The sequence below is a fragment of the Passer montanus genome, unplaced genomic scaffold (assembly GCF_014805655.1).
Source record: "Passer montanus isolate IOZ18808 unplaced genomic scaffold, ASM1480565v1 scaffold6, whole genome shotgun sequence".
Classification (NCBI taxonomy): domain Eukaryota; kingdom Metazoa; phylum Chordata; class Aves; order Passeriformes; family Passeridae; genus Passer; species Passer montanus.
The window spans coordinates 11268054-11291534 of record NW_024371037.1 but is presented as its reverse complement, the minus strand read 5'-3'; the positions used below and the strand labels follow the sequence as shown (position 1 = coordinate 11291534).

The window sequence follows — 23481 nt, the reverse complement described above, 5'->3', positions numbered from 1 at the left end:
TGAGGAGTCCTCCCCTGGAGGAGGAGGGAGTGGCAGAGACAGTGTTTGACCAACTGACCACAGGTCCAATTTCTAGTCCCCTGTACTGCCAGGGTGGACAAAGGAGAGAAAATCAGGAATGAAGCTGAGCACAGGAAGAAGGGAGAAGTGGGAAGGAAGATGTTTGAAGTTTTGGGTTTATTTCTCATTATCCTACTGTGACACGATTGGTAATAAATTAATTTTCCCCATGTCAGGTCTGTTTTATCTATGACGGTAATTGGTGAATGATCTCTCCCTGTCCTTATCTTGACCTGTGAGCCTTTTGTTCTATTTTCTGTCCCCTATCCAGATGAGGAGGGGAGTGACAGGGTGACCGTGGCTGGCTGGAGGCCAGAGTCAACCCACCACACCCATCACCACTGCACAGATATTTAATGGCTCAGACTTCCTGGCGTATTCCTCAAACAGAACTTACTGAGCTCTTGCACTAACTGTACTCTCCTCCTGTGCTCATATTTATTAAATGCACAGTGGTTTCACTACTCATCACTCCCATGTGCATTCTGAAAATAGAAGTAGCTACTGAACATTTTAAAAATCAAAGTTTATCAGGTCTCCAACAGAATTTAAACTCTAGGACAGAATGATTTTGACAGTTTCACTGAAGAACCAGCAAAGGCTCCTTTTATGAAAAATATGCTTAAGTCACTGACTAAGGACAGCCCTCCAACCTCATGTACCAAGGAGAATTTCTCTTATAAATATTACAGAGAAAGCAAAAGTTCAAAGTCTTGAATGAACACTGATTAGGTGATTAGGAGAGATGAAAATAGGGATACCGAAAAATGACCATTCTGTACACATACATGTATATATACTTCTATTAAAAAAAAGGCAGTTGAAATAAATAAACAAGACAGATGCATACATTTTTGTAAACCTTACATGACACTACAAACCATTACACATAACAACTGAATTTCAGAAGGAAGCAAAATATTCTCATGAAAGAAAAACACCATGCCCTTATTTCTAAATGTGGAATTTGTTACCTGTATCAAAAGATACAGTATTTATTGTAAAACTTTTGTAAAATCAGTATTTAAATTGAAATCCTATGGTACCTGATGGGTCGATTTTCTTTACTATCAAAGAGTGAAAAGATTACTTCCAGTTCCTCTCCCAGATTGGAGCACATTAAACTCTTCATCTGAACAAAGAGATGGTGGCTGCTAGCTGGTACTGGTGTGTCTTTTTTTCGATGGCGATGTTCCATCTAAAAACACCACAAAAACAGTGACCAGTTTGAGTCAATTACAAAATTCTCAAAACAAGAAGAGGTAAAATATGTAATGAGGAACTACTTTCTTATTCCAAATTAGTATTTTTTTTTTCAATTTAATACTAGTATTTTTTTCTCTTTTTTTTTTCTTTTGCATCTGAGAAAGAAAACATAGGGAATTTACTTTCCCAGTGTTACGCTTCATCATAGTTATCTCTAGGTGAAAAACAGTAATCTCTAGAAGTTGGTGTTTTTTTACTCTGAAAGTGTGGAGCCACTTTAAAGCTTTGTGCTATAACAACATAGCATTTCTTAGCTGGTTTAAACAATTTTTTACTCTGAAAGTGTGGAGCCACTTTAAAGCTTTGTGCTATAACATAGCATTTCTTAGCTGGTTTAAACAGTTAATGATCTGATAGTCCAGTATTCAAACACATTAAAAAATGCTTTTGCAGAAGACTAAATACCAGTATTTTAAACTGGCGTAAAGCAATCATATCTGCATTTTATGATCTCTGGCAAACTGCTTTACACAAGCTAATAAATTGCCTTGCTTTGATGTCACAGTTTATACCTTCTGCATTTTAGTCACCCATTAAGAGAAGGACAAGATGAAGTTGTAATACCCCTCTCTTACATTGTAATAAAAATAATTTTAAACAGCAATCTTTCTAAGCTACACAGTCTTCATACTGAGGTTATTTTCCCCCTTTTATTTTTCAAAGTACACTCCATCAGTGCCATTATTAGTTTTCTGGGTTATTTTCCCTCTGTATATTTCTTCTTATGATTAATGGTTCTTCATTGTATCATCTAGTGCTTCAACAGGATTCCATAATATTACATATCACTTTGAAATTACTCAAAGGTATACTGATTCTAGCACAAAGAATTTACTATTAGGCTTGACACCACAAGTCAACAATACAAGTAAAATACAACTTAAAGTTATTACAAAAATACATAATTATTTCAGATCCACAAAAATTTGTAGCAATGATGTTTTTGGGGGGTTTGTACTTAAATACAAAAGTTATAATAAATAAAATTCAGCTTAAATACAAGCTTAGTCTAAGCACACAAAGCTCAGAACTGTATCTGTAACAGCTGCAGTACTTAAACACGAGCCAAAGCCGATGTAAATGAATTGGCAAGTTTTCTTAGACCTCCCTGGAGATTTAATCAGAATAAGAAATATCAGTGCTGGTTTTAGTAGATCAAGATGGGCTTTTACACCCAAAGGAAATCTTTCTTATGCAATTTAACTGCTATTTACATTAATATATTAGAAAGTACCAAGAGCCCAGTGTGATTAATTGTGACAATATTATACCATTATTATATTTCCACAAAGCTTATCCAGACAGGCTCATAAGCCAGGTAAAGCTCTAATGATAAAGAGTCCCATAAGCTTTTATTGATTATTAAATTCATATTAACATAATTTTAAAGGTATTCAGAAAACAAAACTTTTAACAAATAACATTTAAGCTAAGCATGTGTGCACAGACAAATTTGATAACAAATCAAAGAATTGCATACAGATGTAGAGATGACATAGCTGTTCAAAAAAAATCTTTCCTTATAGTAAAACTCATTACACTACGGAATGCCAATTTATTGGCTCTAAAAAGGTACTTTTGCTTAAATAGAAGACTGGCCATCAAACTATCAGTACATAATTCGATAGCAAAAGTACCAAACATTACATTCACCTACCAGCCTGTAGAGTTCTGTAATGCTGATCTCTTCAGGATCCACCATAGCATATTCTTTTCTTGGAACTAAGTCAAGTCCCAGTTGTCTGTATGAGAAATGGAATAACAGTAAGTAGCTTCTACTTTCAAAAGCAACAAATCAGCTCTGCATGTGTTTGTTGTTTATTCCAATAAACAATGGCCGCTAATTGGTACTCTAGAATTAGTTGACTTTGGTTTTATTTTGATGTATTTTGGCTATAACCACCATTCACATTTGACTCATTCCCTTTCTCCACTTTGCAACATTAATAGAATGGTTTTCCCACAATTTTTAAATTTGTTTCACAGAGTGGACAATGTGCAATGGGCATTGTCCTTTGTACTATTGTGAACATTTCAGTGTGACTGCACTAGTACTGTCAATTTGAATAACAACCATGGAAAGGAAGATAAAAAGAAAATCCATCAGATGCCAAAACATCAGCTTATTTTCAGTTTGGAGTGCATGGTATCAAAGATGCTTGCCTGTATCCCCTGAACAAAATAAGGAAATGAGCTTGAATCAACAGGAATAAAATTTATTTCCAGCACAGCAGCAAGTAATAATGTTTAAGGATGCATAAGGACACGAAGGTAATTATGCTGAATTTAGGAAAATTCAAAAGATTATTAAGTTTTTTAAAAATATGTTTTAAAGAGCAGGAACTCTCCATGTCAAAAACCTTCAGAATTAATTCCTTTCAATTACTGCAAAATTCTAAGCAGACAGGTAATCATACACATTTAGTCACAACCCTTTCACTCTGTTAGGTATTTATGCTTTTAGACAGATGTAGAAACCCTGGAAATTCAGTTAATTCTACTACTGAATATTGCTTCCTTTAGTTAGCATTTAACTGCATAAATATATGCTAAAGAAGAGACTTTGGAAACAGCATCTAAAAGCCAGACAGTGTTTTAACCATTTTCTTGCTTAAAAAAAAGAGTAAGATAATATAATTTGTGTAAGCTCATTTCAGTTATGCAGATTAAAGAAAGATGCGCAGTAGCTGGATGTTAGAGATGCCCAAGTAGGAACTAAATTGTGTGACCAAGTTAAAAAAGAAGGAATGTCAATCAACATAGTTTCAGTTAGAAAACAAAATTCTGCTAAATACATCATTCAGGAATCATGTTTTAAAAAGATGCAAGATGCTGCTTCAAATATTCCAGTGCAACTGGAATAAGTACTATCTTATAGATAGTACTACAGCTATGTAAATTACACTGATATAAAAAAGCAGAATGAAACAATAAGCCACTTTTCACTGTTAAAGCATAGTAGACAGAAAAACAATGAAGGAGAAAGTCCATTGGAAAACAACAAACTTGTTAGAAATTTTTTCTTTATTTCAACATTCTACAATCAGCCTAAAGAACCGGTTTTACTACAACGGGTTTATTTCCATCCACTCACTCGTTGCCCCAGTCCAGCCGAGCAGTGATGTGCCTCTTGACGTCCTTCATCCGATCGTGGGTGAGGTGGCCAACAAGGACCTGCCTCCGCAGGTCCAGGATTTCGTTCATTATGTGCCACAGCCGGTGAAAGAGATCCCCCTCATTCCTCTGTGGGATAAAAATATGATTGCCTCTGCATCACCTGATAATCAGGACATCAGCTTATAGACTGATAATCCTAATGAATACATACATGATGAGGAAATTAGGAAAACCCCTTTTTCTCCTTACTTAGTCTTTTATTCCCCATCACACCATGACCATTTTACCTGCATGTGTGTGCATGTAAAATAATTTCAGATCTTGCCACAGACCTTGCTTGTGCACCACAACCATCCCAATATTCCAGTCCAGCTCCTTGTGCCTCTCTCACACTAACCTAATCTAATGTACATGACAGGTATGACAAAATGTCAACAACAAAAATGTTCATGTGCTTCACAACACACCATTGTTTTATTCCAAGACTATGGTCATTCTGTGCTGTTGTCTCATCCAAACTGAATATATCATCTCTATTTCAAGACTATTTGAACTCATACACAAAAGGGATAGAAAAAAGGGATAGTAGTTCTGAGCATTCAACCTCTGAACCACAGTGTTAATTTAACACAGAATTAATTACCTTGCATTGATATAATTTTACACACTACCACCTAATCATAAATAAATAGTATCACAAAGACAATCTTGTCCAGACAGTTCTTCATCTAACTGTGAAGTAGGAGAAATTATGTGACTATGACTGCTTTGAAACCACATCCTCCTACCCTAATTATATACCAGCTATGGACATAACAATTTCCCATAAATGAACCTCTGTTCTGGAAAAATCTATTAACTCTTCCTTCACTAATTCCATGAGGTTTTATATTGGTTTTTTGAGAACCTTTAGCTTGAGAAAATTACTACAACCTTCATCTAAGTGATTCATCACACAGTTGAAAAAACACTCCTGTTAAGGTTTGTTCTGCTAATTCTTGCCAAAAACCTTAAGTCCATTTCCCTTTTCCTTCTTCCTATGACTAAAATACATAAAGTTCAGCTACTTCTGCTGCGTAAGTTAAATCTAAAATTCATTTGGAAGTACCATTACTCTCCATCAACAACTTTTATATTCCAAGCACTCTGAAAAATCGCAATTTGATAAATCTGCTCTTTTTACTTCACATTCATTCACTTCATAAGCTCAGTAAAAGGGCATTAATTTATTGTTTGTCTTGACTATTGTTTGTCCAGAAAGGAAGAAAAGGAGGATAATTTTGAACACGCAATAACAACAGCAGTGAAGAAAAACATTGCCAAAAAGAGAAACAACTGCTGTAACAACAAGAGGGAAATATGAACATTATAACTAAAAGAAAACCAAGGGAAAAAAGGTCACAGAAAGAGCTCTTGAATTAGAAACAAGAGACAAAAAGGACTTGGTAGAAACATTATAGAAAGCTATACTGACAGTATGTTTACACAATTTTCCATCAGACACTAGCATATAGAGCTTTCATTTCTGCAGTCAAAACCCAAAATTTAATAAACAGTAATTCAGGTGCATCTTTGGTCCTGGTATCTGATAAGTTCTACTGTAGTATATTATTCATGTGACTACAAGAGACATGCTAATAACACTAGAATAAGATTTCAAGATATTAATAAAACAATTAAAAAACAAACTGAATGTTTGGGGGTCTTTTTCTGAAATATATGCTTCAACTAAACCAGACCATCTAAACAACAGTTCCTTTTTGAGATTACACTAAATCAAAGCAATATTATTCCGGGTACTTACTACATAGAGTTGTTTCCACATTGTTCCCCAGTCTCTTAGAGTTGATGTCATTTCTGTAATAACAGAATCTTCTGTTGGAATAACCATTTCAAATTGTCTGTAACATGCAGAAGAACACATGATATTGCACAAGCATTACTAATCCCATTGCAGTTACTAATATGTAGACTTCCTATTGCCAACAGTGATGTCTGTCAACCTACATGAGTGCTCCTCCAGACCATGACACTTTTTATTTGTAGATTTATTGAATCCCCATGGAAAAACTTCGGGTGAAAATAGTTTAATCCCCATGCAAAGTCTTGGCCCTAGAGAAGTCAAGGTGAGATTTTTTTACTATGAGATAAGCATATAAAAACCGACTTTCACAGCAGAATAAATCCCATAGTTTCCAAAGGGATCTTGACACTTCAGCTTTTCATGCCTGGATTACTTTTTTCGTGATATCTTGTCTCTCTTACTAAATTAACATAACAATGTGACAGCTCTTGGCCGTGATGTGCAGCAGGGAACATGGCCTGAATGGGAAACTAACTAACACAGGAAATAATGCAACAAAGATTGAAATCCATGCAAATACTGTCATGGTATCCACTAACAAAAATTATTCTGCATTTAAACTTCATTTTAATTTTTAATTTTGTTTCACTGAACTTTCAGTTTTAGCTACAACTTTAAAAGGAAAAAAGGATCCTAGGGCATGACACACCACATGTGGCTGCAACTTCATAGAGGATAACAGGGAGCTTAACAGTAACGTGGGGACGTTTTCACCTGTGACAATGGAACTTGTTATAGTGTTATTAAAGTCTTCATCATTATTTCTGCCCATCATGAATAATGGATCTCAAACACACTCATTTATGCTCCCAAAACAAAGGTCACATCATGTTCAGGCATCCATCTATTATGAGAAATGTCCTTACCTAAACAGTTTTCAAACTGTTTTGTATCAGTTCTCTACTAATAAGTCCAAATAAAGGATACAATATGAACAATTACAAATTAAGTAAAACTGGGGAAAAAACTGTTAAGATCACTGACAATTTTTTTTTTAAGTTAAGCTTTAAATTTTTAAAAGTGATACCATCAAGGCATAAGAAAAAAAATCAGTGTTTTTTTAAGTCAGACAACTTGAATTCCAAAACAAAATCTAAAACCTAATATTAACCAATGACTCTGGTTTTTATCAACTCTTCTACATGTGAAAAAACAGCAGCTGTTGTCAAAAATAAACTCTGGCTCTCCATCACCTGAAAAAAAGGAAAATGTTTCTCTACTCATTTAGTTATTTAGCAAAATTTTTTGCCATTAAACTGATATATTTTTAATGGGTTTTTTTGTAAAATGGCAACTGGTAGAGCTACTGCCCTCAAGACAGCTAATCTTAGACAGCAGACTAAAATACAGCTTATGTACAAAATAATTTCTTCAAATTAAGGCAATGCCATTTTCAAGCCAAACTTAACATAACTGTTTCCCCTTTTCTCTAGACAATACAGAATGATATTCCCAATTGCATTCAGTGTCTTTTCTGGACACAGCATTCCAATTTTATGACCATGCAGGAGTATCAGGTTAGCTATAGACAACCATTTCAAGTCTGCTAGCAGTAAGCTGAAGATATCCTAGCATAACTAAATTATTTACTTTATAAGCAAAAGGTTTTAGTTACAAATATCTGACCAGACTTAAATATTTGAAATCAGAACATTTCACACATACCCTTTGTTCTTAACACATGCATTCTTCAAGTGAATGTAGTTAGATGGAAATATGCCCTGAAAAATAAAAAAAAAGTTTAGGTAAAAAGCCCCTTACACGAGTTTGGCATTCCATTTAGTACAATTCAATATGCAAATGCATGCTGAATTCAAAGTCCTCCAAATAATTAACAAAAAATGCACACAAGGAAAGAATGCAATAAATACTCAGTGTAGCTCTAACAGAAACTAAAATGCCATATTCAGTAGAGTTTAAAATCTTCAACACTTCAGAAAATTAAAAGATAAACTCATGTAGAACACACAGAAAATTATTTAAGAGCTCCCTTATGGCAAATGGTTTTATTCATTATTTCCACTTTGGTAAGAAACAGACCAGCTGTGAGGAATACTCTCTTATCAACACATCTTTAAAATAAGAATTTTCAGACAGGGATTTTTAAAATTAAGCAGAATAAATGAGGCTAACAATATTCAATAAAAATAAAGGCAAGTAAACAAAGGAAATCAAATGGAGTCTAATTTGGTGGCTACTCTGCCTGCAGTGCACAGGAAAGTTGTGGTAGGTGCCTGTCACAGAGCCTGGTCTGCCAGGAGCAGCCCTTTCCCAACCCTTTGAGGGCTCCCCCTCAAAATGAGCACTCAGCACTGCTGCAGCAGTCCCACTGCTCTTACAGCACACTGGCCTGCACAAACCAGAACGAGCAAAAGGAAGCAAGTCAGCTCCAAGCCTCTGTCTGGGAAGATAATACACTACAGCTCATGCAGTGAGGGAAAATGCATATATGGTCTCTTCATAAAAAGCACAGCTGCATACAGCTTTCCTTTGTGATGATGGTGTCCCATTTTCTTTCCGCACAACCATTGAGACCTTCAACAAAACCAAATCTACTCTGGAGAGGCAGAGACCCTTTTAAATGCTCCAACTCCTCTGTGATGCAGAGTAGTTTGGGGGAGCATTTCCAAGGACAGTAGGACATCCATCCCTGCAGGTGCAATAATGTGTCAGGGATGCAGATGCAGCCTTACTGCACACCAGCTGCCACAGATTACTTCTTCCACTGTCAAAGCTAGAAGAATAACAAGGGAAGAGTCTTGACAGAGCAATACCAATAACAAGGAGGAGGTACAAGGTGCTGTTATGATTTTACTTCTGGAGAAACTCCCTTCAAAAATCCAAATCAGAAAGCTGTTTGCATTCTCACTAGGAAAACAGAACATATATCTCATCTCTTCACACATCAAGTCATGTTTAGCAAACCTATTCATAACTTCCATCACACATTTGACAGACCACAAAGCAAGACTGACAGCAAGCATGTGGTGAGAATTGCAACAAGAGACACAGAAGATGCAATAACAAACCACTACTGCTCATTTCTTATAAATCAAATTGTAATATACATCACTGAGGTCAAAGTAGTAAACATCAAATTAGACTCTGTGGCTAAATTTATTGTTTGAATCAACCTTTCGTATAAAGAAAGGAAATTTATGTGATTAGAGACAACAGGCCTTGGAACAAAAGGCCAATGACTTGATATGAGCCCCTAGAAACTTTTCAAAATTATTGTGTATGTGCCCTTTTTGCAGCTGAAGAATCTTGGAAATGAGGACAGAAAAAAAAGAGCAAAGCTTACAATGCAAGTTAAAGGATGAACAGATAATTTAAGATCTTTCTTTCCCATGAAAAACAAAATCTGTACAATCCCAGAGGCAAGACAACAGGAGAGGTTAAGAAAATAGAAAGACAAATAAGACAAGTAAAGCTTAAACATACAACACAACAGACACTGAAATATAAATTTCAGTAACTTTTCATGTCTGAAGGCAGAAGAAATAAATCAGTGGAGTCTGGTTTAGAATACTATGCTACTATGGAAACCAAAGACTACACATCAAAGAAAACCAAAATGAACCGTATATTTTACATGGCAACACATATGTTTTATTCAATTGATACTCTGCATGTGGCTCCTATAAACTAGCTGTCTTCACTGGCTGCTGTAAATTAATTCGTAGCTTCAAGAAAAACAGGCACAGTTTAACCAACTTTTCTGACAGTTTTTACAATTTTTATTCTCAGCAGTCTTTTGCCTTCAACTCAGCTTCCTCAGAGTGGAAAATGTAAAATTTGGAAATGAAAGAAAATTCACCACGGCCCTGGATTTGTGAAGTGTATTATCCTAATACATAGAAGCATTTCAAAAGGGTAATCCATGTCCAAATCTAATTAAAGTAGTACCAATAATATACTTAACACTAAGCTATGGTTTTCTTTTAAGAGTAAATATCATACACTTACAAGCAGATTATTAACTTTTAAAAAGTAAATATGTATTTTTGCCCAAGAATGCAAAACTGCAATTGACCTTTACCTTAAGATTGGGGTTTTTTAAGGCAAATCCTCTGTACCACCCTGTGAAGAAAGCACATTTTGCTTTTTAAAGAGTGCAAATCATTTACATATGTAAAACACATTTCATCTTTCCCTTTTGGACAGATGAGACAATTCCATAGTGCCATCAGACTGTATTAATTTAAAAGATTTTTCCACACAGTGAAAGGTATTTAATTTAAACCAGTTCATATTTGGATGACTTCATTCACACAATATCAGGAATTACTCTTTAACCCTAAATGTTTCTAACAATGTAACCTAGGTAAAGTCTGCACTGGACACCACAACGGTTAAAACACAAATAACTAACTCAATACATTTACAAATCACTTCTGGATTTCAGGTTCTACATCTATCAACCACAATGCTATATAAAACTCATAATATACCTGATTCAACAGAATAGATCCTATGCCTTCTAAAAGAATATTTCTAACAAGGTTAACCATACATAATCCTGATACAATATTACAAAAAATATAAACCCTGTATGATCCCAAATGATTAAAAAATTAATGTGTTGATTTTTAGATGTTAGGGAGGCAGATTATGAGAAGAAAATGCAACTTTATTTCTGACACTAGCAACAGACATTTGCTAAAATTATATTTGCATTCTCTAACACAAAACAGCGGAGAATGCTTACGCTGCTTTAAGATTTGAAGTTGTGACTTTGAATTAATTTGAAAATGTCTTGATGGCAGCCAGGTTTCCCACAGAAATACTAAGAAAGCAGAAGAATTATGAGAGACTCCCTTTCTGCTATAACTTTGATCTTCTGTAAATGTTTATTAAACAGAGAGAGTTCAAATAAAAATTAATGTACTGTAAATTAATTATTATAGAGATTAGAGCTCACTGGAACTGTGGAAAAAAAAATTAAGAGGCCAAAATGTATTATATTATTGACTTCAAAAATGTGTTACTTTAAGAAAATAAATGAATATTAATGGGGTTCAAACCATCAATACACAAAACTTAATTATCACTGGAATCACCTGTGAACTCACCATCGCACTTCTCTAATATTTGAACAGTGTCTCCAATCTCCAGTGACAGGCCATGTGGGACTGTCCCTCGAAAACCAGCAATTACTGAAAAACATAATATGCTTCAATTATTCCTATTGTTAACAAAACAGTATATTATTATGACAAGTTACAAGTTAGAACAAACAGGCTTACTCAAATTTAATAAGCTGTGAAAAAAGTCAAAAGAAAGAATCATTAAGCCACTTTTATGAGCAGAAAATTCAAAACACAGGACTCAGAAATAAACTTAAACACAGCTTTATGATAGATGAATGGAAAGCTTGTGCTGGAGAACACTATTAGCTAGTATAAGCACCCCGAAGGACAGAAAGTGTTTTATTCCAAATGCTTACACTAACACGCATCAGACCTCAAAATTTTGCGAGCTGAAAGTGCCAATATGTGCCAATATTTTTGTTGCCATCCATACCACTCACACACCATGAAAAGAAAACCTTATTTCACATTTGCTTAATGGATGCTATAGACCCAGCACTCCATATAATCCCAAATGTGAGGAAATGGTTAGGGGGTGGAGACCACTAAAGCATGTTGTTCACTCCAATATATCAAGTGCACACTAAGCTTCCCCTGCAGCTTCACCAAAGCCATTGAAGGGAGGTCATGAGCTCAGGCTGGGACAAGAGCTACAGAAATGGAGATGGAGATAAAACATGCTTCAGAAACAAAATATCCACCAGAGCAGTGATGTTCCCAAATACTTACAATGGCCAAATATTAAGTCTTATATTGTCAATTCTAAAACGATAGACAGCTATTTTTTCACTCTGAATCAAACAGAATACCCAAAAGCCACTCACGGAGCTCACTCCTACCATGCAAGATAGAACAGGATTGAATAGCTGAATTGCTTTCTCTATTTGAAATGCAGAATTAAAATATTGCCTAATTCAGGCCATGAGACCAAGCAAGAGTGCTTTTGATTCTCTGAGCTGTATTCTTCTTTCAGAGCTGAATTTTGAAGTGGAAGAGGAAAACAGCCTATCCACTAGGGCATAATGCACAAAAAGACTTTGTACCCTAACAGCAGTCTTACTCCTGTCAAATATCTACCCATCTAGACAGGAAACCACAAATCTCATAGCAAAAAAAGAAACCCCACTAACTGAGAGGCATGGCAAGGAAACTTCACATATAAAAGCCGAAAGGACACGCATCTATGCAAGGACATATATACGCTCTTGCCTGCTGCTGGAGGTCTACCCTGCCACAAGCAGACACTACACTCAAACACAACATAACCTGTCATCCACCATCTGTGCCTGCCACATTGTTGATCAAAGGCAGCAGGAGAGCTTAGCTGTCAGCAGCCACAGAAACTGAAAATTCATTTGTGAATCTTTGGAAGAAAGTTCCAGATTTTAGGAGTAAACCTACAGGATATGACTTATGCTATAGGACAGCATATTTAAAAATATACCAAAAGTACTTTTTTGCCAAATCCTTCTTCAAAACTCATTGTATTCCCTCATCATTTCACTCATGAGAAAATCATCACTGTGCTTAACCCACAGACTTTATCCCTGAAAAAATCCTGTGAGATTATATCCCTGGACAGTCCCTAGAAGTATGATACAACATGAGACCAGTATTTGTAGTATTGATCCTCCTCAAGAATGTGTATTGAATCAACTTCTGTTTATCTTGGTGGTACTCCCACTCTTCAAGTTTTTTTACACTGAACTGAATACTGTGAGATATGCAGTATGAAATAAAAAGTTACTTTGGTTCCACACCATGATCAAGTGCACCATTTTTAAAGCATTAGTACAGTGAGAAAATTTGTCTAACAGCTGAAAAATCCAAGAATTTTTCAATTAATTATTTCACAAAGATCTGAAAATTAAACAGTTTATTAAATATGAAGCAATAAAAATAAGAAGCAAACTCCCTGAATATCAATGTCATGTACGTCTAAATTCTGCTGTGGCACTGGAATGACAGAAGTTACTCTGGTCACCTTTCTAGTTCGAAAGATTCAATATTTCAATACGAAGCCTGCCAAAATAGCATGTACAGCAACTGAAATAAAATTAAGGAATTAACTGAAGAAGTATGCAAAACAAACCAAACCCTCATCTCTTATTACAGTAATGAGATGTCTTATTTTTAAACTCCATGAAATATAAAAGGACAGTAATTTTCTCCTTATGAGCCAATATATCATGTTACATTGTTATGATTTGACTTTTCTGTGACATTCAAGTTTTATTACTTAGATACTACAGATGTTAAAGATCTTCTTCTCTTCTTTTTTTTTAAGTTTAAAAAAACTTTCAGGACAAAACGAGACTGAAATCTGACACAGTGTAGAAAATAGCTAGAAATCATTTTAGAGCATGTATAGAAGAACAAAATTATACCCTGAAATATCTTCTAGAAAGATGGCCTGCAGAGTACCAGGAAAAGAAAGAAAGAAATGAGGGCATCATCTTTACCTCTAAGCACATTGACCTGATACAGTTGAAAAACACTCCCTGGATTCTCGTGGTGTAAGGTCAGGCTCAAAACAAGTAGCCTGTGGTGTTTAGCAGTGTCAATCAAAGCAAAATAAAGGGAATTGCAGAGCAGTAGAGGATTTAATGAAAAGCACACGATAAACTTACTTCACAAATGTTGACTCTGATAACTTTTTAATAATCAAATCATTCTACTGAACTGGAACTGAGACAGAAGGTGGCCATCACAACAACTGTTATAACAACTGGCAACAACAGTTGAGGGCAGAAGTACCCAACAACTTTTTTCCTCGGTCTTCAACGGCAACTTCATGATACACTCCAGAATCCCGAGGGAATTGGCTGATATAGTAACAGACTATTTACAAGAGCATATAGCAATAAGACAAGGAGGAATGGCTTCAAACTGAAGTAGGGTAAGTTTAGTTTATAATAGAAAAAAATTCTTTACTGAGGGTGGTGAGGCACTGGAACAGGTTGGCCAGAGAAGATGTGGATGTGGACTCCTGTGAACACTTAAGGTTTTGGATGGAGCACTGAGCAACTTGGTCTAGTAAAAATATCCCCACCCACAGCAGGGGAGGTGAAACAAGATGATTTTTAAGGTCCCTTCCAATCCTTCTATGATTTTGTAGATCCTACAGAACTCTACAGAATCTGCAGATTCTACAGAACTCTATGGAATCTGTAGATTCATCTGTTCTATTATTCATGTCTTTTTTGTTTATCTGTGGTGTATATATATATATATAAGTAGACTACAGGGAGGATAAAAATTAATGGATGGAAGGAGGTAGCTGCTGTTCCACCAGAGACGATCCCAGGGTTCAGCTAGGACATGGAGTTCTTAAGCAAGCCATAATATGAATGTCATGTACGAACCGTCTCACCATTTTCTCCAACATTTTTCAGCAAAAGCAGATGCTCCTTAATTCTTTTTTCTAGTAGCAGTAAGTATATAATTAATCACTCTGCAGTGACCATGGCTTAAGATGTTCCCAACCTAACTTAGGAGCAGTACATATCTATCATGCTCATAGAACTAGACTTTTTTTATATACAGCATTTACTGAACCATATGCATCATATACATCCCATTTTAATTCTTCTAACAACAATAGCTGTTGCAACTATCACTTTCTCTACATTCAGTGCAAGTGTATACCAGAAACCTTGAAAACGAAGATGGACAGGAGAAGAAAAATCTACTCAGAGTACAGTCACTTAGCAGTACCTGCAGTCTCTGCAGATGGACAGTCACATGCATGCCCCAGGAAGCTATGTATCAAAACCACATCCAGATATATTTTTTGTCATTGTAGTAGCTGAAGGTCATATAAATGTCCTTTTCAAGCACAGAAACAGTGATTGATGTCCTCTTCAATCACCTCTTGGCCACAAGAGAAACATGGAACTCCACAATAAAAGTTTGCAACAGGATATGTCCTCAGAAATATTTTAGAAGCTGTGTTCAAATACTGCAGCCAGCTGGCATTATTAAAATTTTCTGTCTGCCAAAGGGTGCTCAGAGAATAAAAAAGACAACAGCATGGGATACAAAAAACCTAAGCCATTACAGAAGGTGAAATCATACAGTAAAAACTGTAGTGATATGCAATATTAAAGGAACTTCAGTTTTGGTTTGGTCCTAAGTTCAGCTTCTCAAAACAAAATTCATCTTTGTGCTCTCACTCAAAATCTCTGGTTGGATGTGCTCATTGTTGGACAGTTTTATATATGAAAGTGCCTGGTAAATGAAAAGATCTGTCCAAGCCCAAGATCCTAAAACCTAAACTAAGCGGGGGTTTTGGTGCAGCTCCTGCTCATTTAGAGTGTTGAACAGCATTGCTGTTCTAAAAACTGAAACAAGATATTTTCCTGTTGCAATTAGTGTATACAAGCCTTACCTGCAAGTTAGCATTATAAAGAGGATTTGAGACACCCAGAGCAAGCTGGTTTCAAGGCTGGCTTGACTTTATATTTACAAGATGAAAGTGTCTCCCCACAAAGGGTGCAGACATGACATGGTGCCCAAGATAACCTCATCACAAGTTAGAATTAAGGTCAACACCACAAAAGGAGACACACATTACATTCAGTTCTGGGTTGTGTGGCAGGACAGACATACCCTGCCACATATAAAGGGATGAAAAGAAGTCATATTTACAGCAACTGCTCCACGTTCAAAAATGTTTGACAAAACCATATTTGGGTTTCACACAATAAAAACAGTCCTTCAACTGAAGAGAAGAGTGGGGAAAATATGTGATGTAGTATTGTATTTGCAGGGTTCCCAGATGAAGGAAGGAAATTATGAATCTGACTCCATGTTCTTAGAAGATACTACATTATGATACTAGAATATATTAAAGAATACTATACTAAACTATATTATACTGCACATAAAGAATACAGAAAGGACACTTACAGAAGGCTAAAAAATACTAATGAAAAACTCGTGACTCTCTCTTCAGACTCCGACACAGCTTGAGCCTGATTGGCCATTAAGTCAAAACTATTTACATGAAACCAGTGAAACAATCACCTGTTGCATAAATAATATCTAACCATATTCCAAAGCAGCAAAACACAGGAGAAGCAAATGAAATAATATTGTTTTCCTTCTCCTCTGAGGCTTCTCAGCTACCCAGGAGAGAAATCCTGGGTGAAGGGATTTTTCCAGAAAATATGACTGCTACAATGTAGAAGATGAAAAATTACTTTAATAATTAATTATTGCTTGGCTGTATTCCACATGCAAAATACTTGAGTAAAAAACAGACTCTAGTTCAATGCCCAAAGCCATGATGCCCCATTTAAGAGAGGTGGCATACAAAGCACACAGAAATGCGGTAAGTACATACTAGATGATCAGATTTGGAGGGTGGGAACACTGTGTCAGAGAGACTGGCTTTGACAGAGAACAAGATGCTCTGATAGAGAAGGAATTGATTAGCTGGCAATAGGGGTGGTTGGCCCACTTCAAAGTTTTGCTTGGGGTTATATTCTTAAAATGTTTATGCCTGAAATAACTGGAGATCTGCATATAAGAACTAATGAGGCAGAGACTGTTGTTCTTTTCCTCCTAACAGATGGCCAGAAGCTATTATTGATTCCAGATATTATCTGCTATAATTGAAATCGGGTCCTCTTGGTAGCAAAAGCAATTTTTAAAGTTTTTATTCTGGACTTAAAAGTGCTTTTCTCTTAAGAGGTTGAGACTTTCAGGAACAACTATTTCAAGGGGTTTTGCTTCTGTTGAACCATTGAAAAAAATCTGTAACAAATGAAATTGGGATGTTTCTAACATTATGAAGTTTTTATATTGGTTAAAACATTCAATACTGTATTTTAACTTGATGACAGAAAACTGAACTTGCTTTTATGCAGATTTTTAGTTTTTTGATGAGTAATGACAGGTATATATTACCTCTGAGGATTCAGTGGTCTTTTTGCAGAAATATAAAAACTATCCTTTGATATGGCCTTATGCATAGTGAATACAACAGACATCTGGCATTGTGAGCAGCTGCAGAAAGTGCAACATCATCTTCATGACAGCCATTATTCAAAAAGAATAAAACTGTCAACAACTCTCCTGAGCATACTGTTCGCGAGTTCATGTCTGAAGCTGCTGGCCACTGGCAAACAAAGCAGGTATCCAGTAGTACAACTCAGCATTTTGAGGCACAGGAGTCTCCTGAGCCAGACATGGTATTTCTGTGTTTAACAACCATGGATGTATTTTTCTTCTATGAATTTTCCAAACTAGAATTTATATGCATCATAATGTCAGTGTGCACAAACTCACAGTAAGCTTTCCAGTTTAAGGATGCTCATGCCACAAAAAATCTTCATTTCACAGTGCAATTTATTGTGCCCTTGCTCTTGTGGGAAAGTTTGAATATGAAATCCCTTGTCAGCCTCTCTGCTGTACTTTTTTCAGGATGAAGTCTTTTCCTCTTCAAAAGAAGCTGAAGAACCTTTTTGCGTTTCAAAACAGGCAGGATATTACTAGCAGCAGAAATACATGGAGGCATGCAGCTCTCCTAGTGCCAAATGGCCAGAGCTGACTGTAAAAGGCCATCACACGCACCGAGCTTTGCCTGCATATGAATTGATCTGGATGGAGCAGAACGATAGCACAGCTACATGCTCGTGCTTCTAACACACGAGTTAATTCGGGCATCTGTTCATAATGCATTGTGCTGCCTACAGCCACCCCAGGAGGCTTGCTGCAAACCAGCAACAAGCTAATAAGACAGAGACAGAAAAGAGAGAGGGAGCGGGGTGGGGAATCGATTTAATCTCCTTTCAATAAACACAATATATACAAATGTTAGTTTCAATAACAGAAGTGATCCTTAAATCTCTTGCAGATTACTGAGGATGAACACTTTCAAATTTATACTGAAATAAAAGAATGTGAGTTTTCTTGTCTGTGTACACCACAATTAAAAAGATCAAGTGCATAGTTCAGATAACGACAGCTTAGTGTGACTTTTTCTCAAGTGCTGGTCACATGCAGCAATCAGTATTCTTAAGAGATGAGAGCTTGCATGGAATTTTCCTAACAGATTTTTATTGAACAGCTACGCATGAAAATATGTTGAGGCATATAAAAAATAATCAAAAAAACTTTGCATCAATGTCCAAGCATTGAAAATACTGTATAAAGTAGAACAGATATAGAAAACTAGTCTGCAGTTGCCCGTAAAACAAAAATCTGGAATTTCTACTGCTAATAGGACTGACTACCTGTACAGATAAGGCAAATACCAAGTCTGAAATACACAAAGGACATGGAGCTGCAGCAGATTGTATTCCCTCCTGTGCCCAGCTCAACATTTGAATTCAGTGTTGTAATCACTTTCAAATCCCTGATTACAACAATGCCAAAAACCATAGGACAATTCTAACACAGATAATCAGTTTTGTGTGAATGTCTGAATGCATGTCAAGCTCTCTTCATCCTGCATCTCAGCTACAGGCAGACACGTTATAATCTCTTTTATGACAGCTTGATCAGTTCTCCCACTACCTGCAAATGATTTTGTTCACTTTTTGCTTTGGGTACCTTAAGTATTATGACTACATATTAAAATAGAGCACTAAAAGTAACAAGGGATGATGATACCTATTTGCTGTTGAGAATAGCTGTCCATCTAGAACACCAAAACTGCAATAATTCAGCATGCACCACCAGTGTCCCAGTCCTTGCAGGTATGAGATTTCATTAATTGTTTTCTTTCTTCTATCAAACATCTAGTTAAGCCCTTTATATTCCTTGAAATCCTGCTTGACATATTTTTATGTTTATGTCTTGTCTCTGCTAAGAGCATTTTCTTGACATGCATTAGTTCTGGAAGAAGGAATTTAAAAGGAAAAAGAAAATAAAACAAACATTCTTTGCAAGTCCAGAAAAACTAGTACAATTTAAGAGTTTATGGACAAATGACACAACTCTTCCCATGAACTTGGTCAGGAATATCCTTTACAGAGAAGAAATGTTAATGTAAAACCCACCAGAGACATCATGGAAGAAGGCAGGGTGGACTCCATACAAACAGGTTTAGTCTTCATGCATTTAATCAAATTATGATAAAGGAACAAGTTGGTTCCTTCCAACAACCAGTTGGTTTGACTTTAATTCTTTACTGTAGAGCTAGAGATGCAGTATCAATGCATTAAAACTGCCATGTTAAACAGAAAGGATTAAATGTGAATTTTCTTTTATTACTTGGAAACAGCAATAACTTAAAAATCCAGCTAGTAGAAAGGAGTAAGTGAAAAAAAGTAGGTTATGTTCAGATGACATTATCTATAAGAACAACCTGTTTTAGCTAAAAATAACAACGCCTTTTATTAAGACTAAGTACTTCCAAAGTTCTAATAATTTTTAAACTTTGTTAAGGGATTGTCTTAATTGTTAATATCATGATCAAGGAAAAGAGTTACAACTATTTACTTGGAAAAGTATTTATGTTTCATTCATAGCCTCTGGGGAAACATTTTCTGAGCAAAATCAAATAAACCAGCAAGGGTTTTCTAACTTCCTGTAAGTGTCAGGTATGATAAAGAAGGGATGATGAGAGAACATAGGCACAAGCTGTATCAGGGGAGTTTCAGGTTACAATTCAAGTGGAATTTCTTCCCAGAAAGGGTTGTTAAACATTGAAAAAGACTGCCGAGGGAGATGTTGGAGTCACCACATCTAGAGGTATTCAAGAGATTACTGGACATGGCACTTACTGCTCTGATCTAGTTCACAGGAGGGTGATTGATAATTGACAAGGAGGTTGGACTTGATAATCTTAGAGCTCTTTTGATAATCTTAGAGTTCTTTTCCAACCAAAATGCTTCTGTGATGTGTCCACAGTACAAGTGTATCATCTGAGGCCTATCAAAGCCAACAAAACTGCAAATGTCAGCTCTCATAGCAACCCCTCAGTACATTTTGTACTTCATTAAAGCCCACCAAAATCTCCAAAAACTTGAGACACAAAGTTGTACATTGCTTTAAATACAGATCTATGGTGTAATTTGGTATCTGCCAGAGGGTTTGCTGGCTACATGTCATATCCCTACAAAGCCAGCAGAAACTGAAGCAGAAAATTAAAAGCCTCACATGATTATAAAAACAGGAGTTACCTTCCAGAAAACCATAAAACTTGTCCAGAATAATGCGATGACAATTATTTCCAAGAAGGCCTTGAATACAAGAGTATGTGTTTACAATTGAATGCTGAATAATAATGTCAGAGCAGTGGGTATGGCACGAAGCCTAATAACTACACATTTCTCTATTCTCCTCTTTCCTCCCGAAAAGCACCATAACACAACATGCTTCTTTGAACTGGGGGGACATAATTTCAGAGCCCTGAATAAACTTTAAGTAGCACCACACAAACTCAAGTTCAGAAGAGCTGTGGTCTTACAGACAGCAAAAAAAAAGAAACAACCACTGTGCAAGCTGCAAGAATTACTCTTCATAGCTATGAGAGGCACCCAAGAGGAACAAGGGTAGACAACAGTGCAGTAGTTCAAAAACTCCACGTGCTTGCTATCAAAGACTTTGGTAAATGGGACTGGCTTCCCCTTAAAATTGCACTGTTTGCTCCCATTCAAGTAATAAGTAGCATTCCAGGAAGCCAAGAAAAGCAGAGCATAAATTTTCTTAACTAATACAAGAGACAGGACACCCTTCCTCCACAACAAAGGCGGGTCTGTCAACTGACCATAGAGATGAAACACCTTCCATGTATTGTACACAGTCTCGTATTTCCTTTGGAAGAGCAGGGTTTAATTTTGTATTTGACCTGCCATCAGTGGAAGACAATTAAATAAAACCAAAACAAAACACCAGAAAACTCAAACACACACACAAAACCAAACACAAGTCATACAAAAAAATCAACACAGCCTGCAATTTTCAATGGCATTGTTCTTCAGCTTGTCTGGTATTGTATTTCAGATGAGGTTTTGCCTTCTGCTAAGCAGCATTTCTCTGATATTCAACCATATAATTATAAATGTATTTCAAGCACTTTCATTTACCAATAAGACTTCTGATTACTTTGACTTTAGCCTTCATGCAATATTCTCTATGGCACTTTATTACTAAATAAATTATTCTGCTTTTCTAACCTATGAGCCTTAGCCACATTGCTACTTACAAAGAACACTTATTAAATATAATTTTTTGCTGCACTTCAAAAATTATTGCAATATGGTATTTTACAGAAATAAAACAAAAACCTTACCAATTTATGCAATATGGAAATTGTGCAATTTAGCTAACACAAAATATAAACTGGAATTTTGAGATTCTGTAGCCTGTCCCACAGATCAGACAATTCTCTGTAGATAAAAATATCAAAAAATCTCCTTAAAGAAAGGAAAATTTCACAAGGCGAGGAAATAAGTGCAACTAAGGAAGACAATTACAAATCACTTACAAGTACCCTGGCATATGCTTTTTTTATCTTAAATGAGGCAGAACTTTCTTGATCCAGTGTAATTGAAAGGTGCATTTCAAATACACTGGAACACAGCTATCAGGACTAGTAAAGAAAAACTACTTCCTCCTGTGAAAATCCTCAGAGACAGCTGAATGCAAGTTTAAACATCCCACTCTGGCTTTAAGCTGGTTTATTAGGTTTAATGGTTGGAAATAACCAGTGCACTTTTCAGCCTGATTTCAACAGCTGAGCCAGCAGAATTCAGTGTATTTAGCCCTGCAGGGTTTCATCACTAATCCATAATCTCTGTAAAGTTAAAATTTCAGGGATATTTAAAGAAATTCTACAATTATTTTAAAATGTGAGACCAAATAGAAATGTAACAAGTGCATACGCTTTTTTCCTTACTCAAAGCTCCAAAAGTACTACCTGGATGTATTTTAAAGAGTTTCTGTGGCACTGTGCACTTTCAAAAATCCAAGTGTAGGGTCTTCTTGGAAAGTCAGAACCTTTATTTTCTGATCATTCTTGTTGAAGAATAGTACCTATAATTCCAAAATTAAGGGTGAAGAGAGTTTAGGTTCAGTTGGCAACTGTTTATAAATGCACAAAAGAACATGAGAAAGATGTATCTGAAAAGTACATGCAACCAATTAAGAAAATGAAGATTGCTGACTAGAGGGCAATCCTGTTTGATGCTATGGGGGAAGGAAATACATGAGCCAACAGTCCTCTTTAAAGGTTTATATTATGATTCATTGATTCATCTGAACTTTTATTCTTTTTTTGTTGTTGTTGTTTTTGTTTTTTTGTAAGAGTGTTTCAAGAGACAAGATAGTTCCTTTGGTTTTTAACATCTTGGAAGAATCACTAAAAATCCCTGACAGTGTGACAGTTCTAACCTTCCTCTAGAGATTTGGCACAGAAATCTAGGAACACATTCAGATAGCACAAGTGCGGAAAAACATGAAAAACAATGATGTTGTTCTAAGAGATTGGTACTGTGAGACACACGCTATCATCTGGAACCATAAAATACTTCCTGAGTGAAACTAATCATGGGTTTGATGAGCAGCTGGGCAGTGCCAGGCAAACCAGAACAGGGACTTTTGTCTTTAAGTATTAAGGCATTTTTCAACCCTTCTCCAGTTGAAAGAACATACAGGTCTCCTTCCTGAAACTTAAAAACAAAAATTCCCTTTTGTACCTAAGAAAAATTGGCAAAGACAAGTAAAAAGATTTTTCTGTCAATGTGTCTGGACAGCAGGTGAGGAACAATGCTGAAATAAGCTAACACAAATTAAGAGGATTTGCAATCTATCCACTTGGCCACTGTCCACACACAGTTGCACCAAGCCAGATGCCATGTGCTTGTTTTGCACTGAATCAAGGTACAAAACTCACAGAGTTAAAGAAAAAGACACAGCCAAACTTCCCTTGAATGTGGCATGGACAAGGCAGGGAATGAAGGGACATGAAAAGGCAAGGCAAGACCTTCAGCAAGGAAGTGCAGAGCTCCTTAGGAGGGACCATTCCCAGGGAGGGACAGCAAACAAACTGCAGCTCCAGGGCTACACTTGGCCACAGTGCCACAGAGAGCCATCACACCACATCACATCACACACACCTGACAGAAT

At 36.2% G+C, this 23481-nt stretch overlaps 1 protein-coding gene across 4 annotated transcripts in view; it reads right to left on the bottom strand.

The window, feature by feature from the left end:
- The window catches only part of DOCK4 (dedicator of cytokinesis 4), a 223314-nt gene that overhangs the window by 131026 nt on the left and 68807 nt on the right, over window positions 1–23481 (bottom strand). For all 4 annotated transcript variants that reach the window (XM_039726790.1, XM_039726792.1, XM_039726791.1 and 1 more), the window contains exons 2-8: window positions 11383–11466; window positions 10350–10390; window positions 7973–8028; window positions 6248–6344; window positions 4421–4569; window positions 2984–3068; window positions 1107–1258 (exon numbers count right to left, since the gene is read on the bottom strand). In XM_039726790.1, coding sequence (XP_039582724.1) covers window positions 1107–1258; window positions 2984–3068; window positions 4421–4569; window positions 6248–6344; window positions 7973–8028; window positions 10350–10390; window positions 11383–11466 — 664 coding nt within the window. The remainder of the gene's footprint in view (window positions 1–1106; window positions 1259–2983; window positions 3069–4420; window positions 4570–6247; window positions 6345–7972; window positions 8029–10349; window positions 10391–11382; window positions 11467–23481) is intronic.